Source organism: Scyliorhinus torazame, chromosome 7, assembly GCF_047496885.1.
Source record: "Scyliorhinus torazame isolate Kashiwa2021f chromosome 7, sScyTor2.1, whole genome shotgun sequence".
NCBI classification, from domain to species: Eukaryota; Metazoa; Chordata; class Chondrichthyes; order Carcharhiniformes; family Scyliorhinidae; genus Scyliorhinus; species Scyliorhinus torazame.
Window position 1 is genome coordinate 153,725,980 of NC_092713.1, and position 10,597 is coordinate 153,736,576.

Consider the following 10,597-nt stretch of genomic DNA (forward strand, 5'->3'; position numbering starts at 1 on the left):
AAAGCTATGTCCGCTCGTGCTAGAGATCACCATCTGAGGAAAAAGGCTCTCACTGTCCACCCTATCCAATCCTCTGATCATCTTGTATGCCTCAATTAAGTCACCTCTTAACCTTCTTCTCTCTAACGAAAGCAGCCTCAAGTCCTTCAGCCTTTCCTCATAAGATCTTCCCTCCATACCAGACAACATTCTGGTAAATCTCCTCTGCACCCTTTCCAATGCTTCCACATCCTTCCTATAATGCGGCGACCAGAATTGCACGCAATACTCCAAATGCGGCCGCACCAGAGTTTTGTACAGCTGCAACATGACCTCATGGCTCCGAAACTCAATCCCTCTACTCAATAAAAGCTAACACACCGTACGCCTTCTGAACAACCCTCTCAACCTGGGTGGCAACTTTCAGGGATCTATGTACATGGACACCGAGATCTCTCTGCTCATCCACACTGCCAAGAATCTTACCATTCGCCCAGTATTCTGTCTTCCTGTTATTCCTTCCAAAATGAATCACCTCACACTTTTCTCCATTAAACTCCATTTGCCACCTCTCAGCCCAGCGCTGCAGCTTATCTATGTCCCTCTGTAACTTGTAACATCCTTCCGCACTGTCCACAATTCCACCGACTTTAGTGTCATCTGCAAATTTACTCACCCATCCTTCCACGCCCTCCTCCAGGTCATTTATAAAAATGACAAACAGCAGTGGCCCCAAAACAGATCCTTGTGGTACACCACTAGTAACTGGACTCCAATCTGAACATTTTCCATCAACCACCACCCTTTGTCTTCTTCCAGCTAGCGAATTTCTGATCCAAACTGCTAAATCACCCTGAATCCCATGCCTCCGTATTTTCTGCAGTAGCCTACCGTGGGGAACCTTATCAAACGCTTTACTGAAATCCATATACACCACATCAACTGTTTTACCCCCATCCACCTGTTTGGTCACCTTCTCAAAGAACTCAATAAGGTTTGTGAGGCATGACCTACCCTTCACAAAACCGTGTTGACTATCACGAATCAAATTATTCCTTTCCAGATGATTATACATCCTATCTCTTATAAACCTTTCCAGGATTTTGCCCACAACAGAAGTAAGGCTCACTGGTCTATAGTTACCGGGGTTGTCTCTACTCCCCTTCTTGAACAAGGGGACAACATTTGCTATCCTCCAGTCTTCTGGCACTATTCCTGTAGACAAAGATGACTTAAAGATCAAAGTCAAAGGCTCAGCAATCTCCTCCCTAGCTTCCCAGAGAATCCTAGGATAAATCCCATCCAGCCCAGGGGACTTAACTATTTTCACACTTTCCAGAATTGCTAACACCTCCTCCTTATGAACCTCAAGTCCTTCTAGTCTAGCCTGAATCTCAGTATTCTCCTCGACAACATTGTCTTTTTCCTGTGTGAATATTGACAAAAAATATTCATTTAGCACCTCTCCTATCTCCTCGGACTCCAAGCACAACTTCCCACTACTGACCTTGACTGGCCCTACTCTTACCCTAGTCATTCGTTTATTCCTGACATATCTATAGAAAGCTTTAGGGTTATCCTTGATCCTACCTGCCAAAGACTTCTTATGTTCCCTCCTGGCTCTTCTTAGCTCTCTCTTTAGGTCCTTCCAAGCTAACTTGTAACTCTCAGGCGCCCTAACTGAACCTTCATGTCTCATCTTTACATAAGCCTCCTTCTTCCTCTTGACAAGTGTTTCGACTGCTTTAGTAAACCACGGTTCCCTTGCTCGACCACTTCCTCCCTGCCTGACAGGTACATACTTATCAAGGACACACAGTAGCTGTTCCTTGAACAAGCTCCACATTTTCATTGTGCCCATCCCTTGCAGTTTTCCTCTCCATCCGATGCATCCTAAGTCTTGCCTCATCGCATCATAATTGCCTTTCCTCAGATATAACTCTTGCCCTGCGGTATATGCCTATCCCTTTCCATCACTAAAGTAAACTTAATCGAATTGTGGTCACTATCACCAAAGTGCTCACCTACCTCCAAATCTAACACCTGTCCTGGTTCATTACCCAGTACCAAATCCAATATGGCCTCGCGTCTCGTTGGCCTATCTACATACTGTGTCAGGAAACCCTCCTGCACACATTGGACAAAAACAGACCCATCTAAAGTACTCGAACTATAGTGTTTCCAGTAAATATTTGGAAAGTTAAAGTCCGCCATAACAACTACCCTGTTGCTTTCGCTCCTATCCACAATCATCTTTGCAATCCTTTCCTCTAAATCTCTGAAACTTTTCGGAGGCCTATAGAAAACCCCTAACAGGGTGACCTCTCCTTTCCTGTTTCTAACCTCAGCCCATACTACCTCAGTAGACGAGTCCTCATCAAACGTCCTTTCTGCCACCGTAATACTGTCCTTGACTAACAATGCCACCCCTCCCCCTCTTTTACACCTTCCCTGAGCTTACTGAAATATCTAAACCCCGGCACCTGCAACAACCATTCTTGTCCCTGCTCTATCCATGTCTCCGAAATGGCCACAACATCAAAGTCCCAGGTACCAACCCATGCCGCAAGTTCACCCACCTTATTCCGGATGCTCCTGGCATTGAAGAAGACACACTTTAAACCACCTTCCTGCCTGCCGGTACACTCCTGCAACTTTGAAATCTTACACATGACCTCACTACTCTCAACCTCCTGTATACTGGAGCTACAATTCAGGTTCCCAAGCCCCTGCTGAACTAGTTTAAACCCTCCCGAAGAGCATTAGCAAATTTCCCCCCCCAGGATATTAGTACCCCTCTGGTCCAGGTGTGAACCATCCCATTTGTAGAGGTCCCACCGACCTCAGAATGAGCCCCAATTATCCAGAAATCTGAAACCCTCCCTCCTGCATCATCCCTGTAGCCACGTGTTCAACTCCTCTCTCTCCCTATTCCTCGTCTCACTATCATGTGGCACGGGTAACAACCCAGAGATAATAACTTTGTTTGTCCTAGATCTAAGTTTCCACCCTAGCCCCTGAATTCCTGCCTTACATCCCTATCCCTTTTCTTACCTATGGCGTTGGTACCTATGTGGACCACGACTTGGGGCTGCTCCCCCTCCCCCTTAAGGATCCCGAAAACACGATCCGAGACATCGCGGACCCTGGCACCTGGGAGGCAACACACCAACCGCGAGTCTCTCTCGTTCCCACAGAATCTCCTATCTATCCCCCTAACTATGGAGTCTCCAATGACTAATGCTCTACTCCTCTCCCCCCTTCCCTTCTGAGCAACAGGGACAGACTCTGTGCCAGAGACCTGTACCCCATGGCTTACCCCTGGTAAGTCCTCCCCCCCCCACGTCCCCCGCCCCCCCCAGCAGTATCCAAAGCGGTATACTTGTTACTAAGGGGAACGACCACAGGGGATCCCTGTACTGACTGCTTCCTCCCAGCCCCTCTCACCGTCACCCATCTATCTATCTTTATTCTTCGGAGTAACTACATCCCGGAAGCTTCTATCGATGACCACCTCTGCCTCCCGAATAATCCGAAGTTCATCCAGCTCCAGCTCCAGTTCCCTAACGCGGTTTCTGGTGAGCTGGAGATGGGTGCACTTCCCACAGATGAAATCAGCAGGAGGAACATTGCACTACCTTCCCTGCCATCCCCTCTAGATAAAAAAAGAAAGAGCTTACCTATTATTCACTCCCCTTCTCAGCACGCACTCACTCAGCAACCTCTGCGCCCCGCACGATAACACCTGAGGGAAAATAAAACAAAAACTACTTACCAGTCACCAGCCAGTCCCTTACCTGCAGGCTGTGACATCACGGTTCAACTTCTTTCGACTTCTCCCTGCCCTCGAGCCTTCCTCTCGATCTTAACAGAGGTTGTTTTTTTTTGGGTTAGAGGGGATAGGGAGGGAAACACTGAAGGAGTGTTTCGGGTTTAAGTGCCACTTGACAACAGCTCCTCCACAAACCACCTTCAAGTTAGGGTGAGCACACGGACGTATGCAAATTTCCCCCGTGACAGCAAATCAGCAGCTCCACTCTACTGCCCTCTGCTGGATGTGTGTCTTCACTTGAACAGCTAGGGTCTCTTGCTGAGGTACACTTTCAAGTTAGGGTGAGCAACGGATGTATGCAAATTTCCCCCGCAACAGCCAATCAGCAGCTCCGCTCTACTGCCCTCTGCTGGACACGTGTCTTCACTTGAACAACTAGGGTCTCTTGCTGAGGTACACTTTCAAGTTAGGGTGAGCACACGGATGTATGCAAATTTCCCCCGCAACAGCCAATCAGCAGCTCTGTTCTACTGCCCTCTGCTCACTAAGCACAGACCTGCAACCTTCCTATTCTTTGGGCTTCAGCTCCACACTGGTTAGCATATTTACAAACTGAGCCATTGAATTAGTTGGATTTTCACCAGCCTCACAGAGAGTGCTATACCGAATTCCTCATGTTAAAAAAAGTATCAGTCCTGAGCTTGCAACCCTGGGAATGTATTGCACAAAGGAGTGTAGTTTGAATGTGGACTACTGCACTGGGAACAAACATTTTCCATTCAACCTGTTTCAGAATGTTTTATTCCTCCAAGAAATTGATAGGCATCTTTTCAGAAAGATTTTAAAGAGCAGTTTAGGGAAGCATTGTGCAACAGACTGCGATCCTTGAACACTTCATCTTGCAAACCTCACCAGACTCATCATTTTACATCATTAAAGGCAATTTCACATTTTAGCCAATACATTGTACCCCTGTTGTGGGACATGAAACTTGGATTTATTAACACTGTAAGGTTTCAAAGATGTTGTACGTTACAGAGGCAACTATCACAGATTACGCATAATTGCACCTGCAACTTTTTTTAATAGTGAAGTGTTTTGTATGATATGTTGTCATGGGTATACAATCCTGTTTAAAACTGCACAATTCTTTCTTTAATGAGCTCTAGAGAAACTATTCTTGCAACCCAATTCTTGCAACTCAGTGTGTAGAACGAATTATGGCTTCAGATGAGCTCATGGAGAATGAGGAGTATCAGGGGACATCAATTGACTGTTTCCTTGAGCACTTTGACCTAATGCCTCAATAAGAAGCTGGCAACTATGCGAGTATGTACCAAAATCTTGGATTTCAGATGACGTACATTCCAGCTCCATGATTGATGGGAGAGATCCACTGAATCCCTCAAATGAGATAATTGGCAAGGTTGTCTACCCCAACCTTTTTTCATTTCATATTCAATGGTGATATGTATATACTAGCTTTGAGTGTTTCTTCTCAATACTTTTCAGAGCTGATAGTGTGCTGACAGACTTAGTGCATTCTACTGTCCAGATTCAACAATGCGTTTGCATGCTTGGTGTGATGTTCCATGCACCCAGTGTTCATGCTCAATGAGGTATCTGTAAGGTATTGATTGGAAGACACAAGGAGTCCTACTTGTCTGTTCCTGCTGTCCTGGTGGATATCAACTTCAGCCTCATGCAGGTATGCATGCAGGTATGGATTCCTGTGAGTGGCCCATTGATGGCAATTGAAGATGAATGGGTATCAGGAGACATGTCACTGGGGACACCTGGAACTTGTTTGCATGTCTCTGGGGTTTGGAGAGTTTTATCCCATTTAAACTGGTCTTGGGTTTCCTTTTCCATTTTTGTACCTCTACGGTGGGGTTTTGGGTGTGGAATAGGGTAGGGAAAATGGGATTCATTGTTTATGTAAACTGCTTGAAGTCCAGATGGACTAGACTTAAATGAATCAGCTAGCCTTTCCTAACCTTAATTTTTCTTTGTCCAGATGTGGTATTTACTTTTCTGCCTGTGCAAAGTGATTTGTCCCTCGTGTACACTGACACTCCCCCTGATTTAGATAGACTTCTATTGGATTAGGTCATTTCCCATGGTAATCACTTCCCGCTATATTTGGTACCTTCCTCTATATATGGTAATTCTCCCCTGTGTTACATAACTAGCCATTTCAATACTGTAGCTACAAGAGCAGGTCAAAGGCTAGGAATCTTACGGCGAGTAACTCACTTCCTGACTCCCCAAAGCTTGTCCACCATCTATAAGGCACAAGTCAGGAGCGTGATAGAACACTCCCCACTTACCTGTATGAGTGCAGCTCCGACAACACTCAGGAGTCTCAATGCCATTCAGGACAAAGCAGCCTGCTTTATTGGCACCCCTTGCACAAACATTCGGTCCCTCCCCCACTGACAGACAGTGGCAGCCGCGTGTACCATCTACAAGATACACTGCAGGAACTCATCAAGGTTCGATAGACAGCCCCTTCCAAATCCATGACCACTACCATCTAAAAGGACGGGAGCTGCAGATCTCCCCTTGTCCCATAATGGCAACAATGTCACTTCTATACCTTGAGCATGGTCTCCACTAGCCTAATGCAGTGTAGAATGAAAACATATGGTTCTGACATCCATGGTTATTTGTAACATTATTTTACAATGCTATGGGATAACTATAGAGTGCAACAAACTGCTGCTCGGGCAAGTTCATGATTTTCCATCGGCTCAACACCAATGCCAACATTATCAATGCCAAGGGCATGTAATGTGAAATTGCAATCTTCCATAACCAACTTCACTGCATGTAGTAAGGGGTAAAATTAATGGGATGTCGAATGGAATCAGATCAGTACTCTTCCACCTCGTAAATAAAATTTTTAAGGCTTGCATTTATACAGAGCCTTTCAATACCACAACACATTGCAAAGCACTTTACAGCCAGTTAAGTACTTTTGAAGATTGTCAAGAATAATCCAATCAGAAACAAAGAGTGGAATTTTCTGGATTCAGCACCTCCAAGAACAGAGGGACCATTTGGGGGTCAGGAACTTGGTTGACTAAACACCAAGCTTTAGTGAGTATCTTTCACTGAGCCACGGCATTATAATCTCGCTTATGGCTTTCCCAATCTATCAGGGAGGCTGGTTGAGATAATGTATCCATTCTGTCAAAGGGAGGATACAAGGACTACAACATGGATTCCAATAGCTCACAAGCACTTGGATTTTTGAGGCAGCAGCAACCACAGGAATCGAGGGGCGACCAAGGGAGGCTGCCCCCATCTGTTGCCATTCAACTTTGAGATCAAATGCTAAGAGAATCCAGAATCTCAGGAGGATGAGAGATGTGAAAGGCATAACACTTTGGGGTGTCAAGACCCACACGCTGACTTGAACAGCATTCTCCTGCACAACGCTCCTCGGGACAACACGCCTTGCAGCTCCATTCATTTTATACAGTGCAGGCACCTCGCATTCCCATCTGAGCAGCCAACACCCTCAGCCAATTGCCGTCTCGCTCCCATGCCTCAGTCACCATCCATAACAATCAAAAGGGTTAGGGACATTCAATTTTGTCCCAGTGAAACCCGGAAGAGGGTGGGATGTGGTGATCCTGACCCTACCTCACTTTCAGGGGATTAAACTCCCTGCATGTATGCATATCCACCTCCCTTTACCTGGGTAAATTCCACCCCCTCAACTAATCTGTCTGCTTTACTATTTGTGAGAGGAGTGTGGGTGTGCTGAGTAATGGCAAGGGGGATTAGAGGTGATGACGGCTCCATGATGAACACTTGAAATGCCATCGCATACAAGGCTATAGACCAAGTGCTAGAAAATGGGATTAGAACAGGTAGGTGCTTGATTTCAGCGCAGATGCGGTGGGCCGAAGGGCCTCGTTTTGTGCCGCAAAACTCTGACTCATGAATTTATGCGATCCAACCCATGCATGCAGTGTGTATGTTCAAGTGCATCTTTGCTTGCCTATGATCAATTATCTTTTGTTCGTTGCCCCACACCCCCTCCTTCACTGAAGTTTGCCAAATTGTCTTGGCTGTTACCCATCAGTGCAGCCTGTTCAGCCCTGCAACCAACCTTGAAACTGTTGTTTTCCGCTTCCCGGAGCTTCTGCAGTGTGGTTTGCCCATCGCAGGGATTGAGAGCCGAGGGTGGGGCCAGGCAGGTACATTTACAGTGCGGTCCCGAGCTGATGGTCTCCACCGTGAACGCATCGTCCGGCCTGGCGGTGCCTTCCTGAATCCGGTGGCAGGCGTCCTGGCCCAGGGGCGCGAGAACACACTTACAGCGGCAGTCCGAGCCCTCGGATACGGCTTTCACTTTGTCATAGTCCCCTAGTAACTGGAGGCGAGCGAAGAGCAAGTTAGAGAAAGAGAACACCAAGCATGCAGCAAACGCGCGGTCTTGACGGCTGTGTTAACACATAGGGAGGGAGCTCTGTCTAAACAGTGAGTGCCCGGTGTTTAGAGAATGTGACTTGTTTCTATTACTTGTGACGGTAACATTGTTGGATACAAGTTTCTATCCTGAATCGAGTGAACCAGGTGGGAAACCCCAGTTGTAAGTTCCTGCACAAACAATCAGACAGTTCAAAAAACTTGCAAATGAACATGTTTGCAACCCTGAATTTTCAAATTGACGAGGTGTGGGGGTTCTAAGGGACAAGAGGTGCGCGCCTTTCTCCTCAACACAATCCGCCTCGGGAGCAATTTCCCCAATTCGAATTGCATTCGCAAGGGAAACCGAAATGAAAACGAAAACTTGGAAGCGTCTTTGCAGACAGACAGCAAGTTTACTGGCAGACTGAAATAATATCTGAGGAAAAAGAGATCATTAACTCCTAATGAAATCCAACAGCACAGACCCGTCAGCTCTGTTTATTGCTGGTGCTTTGTCAAAGATGCGGGCACTTATTGCAGTTGTTTTAGTTTTGTGGTGAAGTGCTGCTTTTACCTCTGACAGGATGCTGCTGTCCTGTCTCTCCGATTCAGTTGTCGATGTCCTGGCTTCGGTTTCGCCCTTCGGCTCTTCCCAAACGATTGGCATCGGTTTGGGATTTTTCCCGGTGATGTTGGTGACCGGTAGTCCTCTGCACAGAGCGAAGCCCAAGACGAAGACAGCTCCCCACAGCATCTTCGCCGCCGGCAGAGAGGAGCACTCAGTCCTTACCCAAGTCTGGTCAAGTCGGTGGCAGGGATTTGCCGAATGTAAGCTGGCAGCTGCCAAGGAACTGCCAGAAAGCGAACGCCGAACTCTTCCCTTCCCCCTTCTCTCGAAAAAAAATAACCAGCAGGCACAAATCTAAAATATTCCAGAGAGTGCTTTGGTTCCTTCACAGGGGGATGAGGCGGTAGGATAATCATCAGCTGTACAGATAATTCTGCATTGCCACACACACACACAGCACTTCACTCCCCGGGGCACCTCGTCGCTTCCAGCTGATTGAATGGACTGATGGAAGCGAGGAGGAGTCTGACTGCCAATAGTCAACAGGATGTTGGTGGAAGTGTAACAGCCTTGAGAACAAAATACAGAAACGTGGAACTTGTATCTGAAGAATCTCAGCCACAGTCCAGACCCAGCAAGGATACAGCAAAGGTAGATGAGGAAAAAAAATAAAGTGGGACATATTTCCATATTCTTCAAGATGGATGAACATACTTTGTGGTATAATGGCTTTCAGTTCTATTTTTTTAGGTTCTCCTGTTTAAAATGTTTTAAAATTGATTCAGCAAGGTAGGTACATCAAAGCCATTTCCTCTGTTCAGCATATCAAGATTGAGGGGACGTGATCTTCAGAGTAGAGCGAAGCTTTTCAGGAGGGAAATCACAGAAAGCAACTTTTCACATGAAGAGTAGTAAAAATCTGGAATCCTTTTCCCCGGCAGCCATTGATGTTGAAATAATTGGATCTTTCAAGAGTAAAAGCATTAGATTTCTGTTGGAAAGGGTATCAAGGGCAGTGGAGCTAAGACAAATACATGAAACAGAGCCATCATCTAATTGAAATGTGGAGAAGGTTTGAGGAGTTCAATGGCCTATTCCCCTCACTACTAATTAAGACTTCTAATGGTTTTGGCGAAAATGGCACTTTAAATCATTCAGATATGTGTTGGATAATTGTCTTCTATCTGAATGTATCGAAAAAACCTAACATGGAGGACCTGTGTTACTTCAGTGTCTTATCAATCAAAACTCTCACTAGTGCTGCAAACAAAGAAGTACATTGTAATTAAAACCAGTTCCTGAAAGAAAATTATAAGGAATTATACATAATTAAATTATCTTCTTATAAAACAGGTCAGCACTGAAAGTATTTTCTAAGAAGAATCGCATCAAATGGAATGTATGTCCTGTTCGTTCTGCATTCAGATGTATTGGGGGCAAAGATTTCAAGGATATATTGAGTCTCCTAGTCATACTGTCGGGAGTTGTCATTCAGCAGAATTTAGGGACTTCCAGAGATGAAAAGAAGATTGCTCTGAGGCTGCTCTTGAGCACCTCCTCCGAATCAATTACTGACTGACACCCACTGACTGACACCCACAGTCAACAGAATGGCACTGCAGATCGACGATTTACCTGGGAAATGATTTACCTGGGAAAAGATGAAAATAACTCCCCAAAGAAAAGGAAGATAGTTATCCACCATAAATGAGTGGCTGAGCTGCTCCCATTCTTTCACCGACCTACACAAACTAGGAAGGTTTTCAGTCTCTGCTAAATTATTTGATCACAGTCACTGGGGAACTACCATTGGCCTGGGCCAGAAAATAAGTGCAATTGGTCAGGGATATCAC

At 45.8% G+C, this 10,597-nt stretch overlaps 1 protein-coding gene across 1 annotated transcript in view; it reads right to left on the reverse strand.

The window, feature by feature from the left end:
- The window catches only part of olfml2ba (olfactomedin-like 2Ba), a 74,336-nt gene extending 65,096 nt beyond the window's left edge, over window positions 1-9,240 (reverse strand). The window contains exons 1-2 of the mRNA XM_072511679.1: window positions 8,751-9,240; window positions 7,875-8,138 (exon numbers count right to left, since the gene is read on the reverse strand). Coding sequence (XP_072367780.1) covers window positions 7,875-8,138; window positions 8,751-8,930 — 444 coding nt within the window. The 5' untranslated portion in view covers window positions 8,931-9,240. The remainder of the gene's footprint in view (window positions 1-7,874; window positions 8,139-8,750) is intronic.
- Between the last annotated feature and the right edge of the window lie 1,357 nt (window positions 9,241-10,597).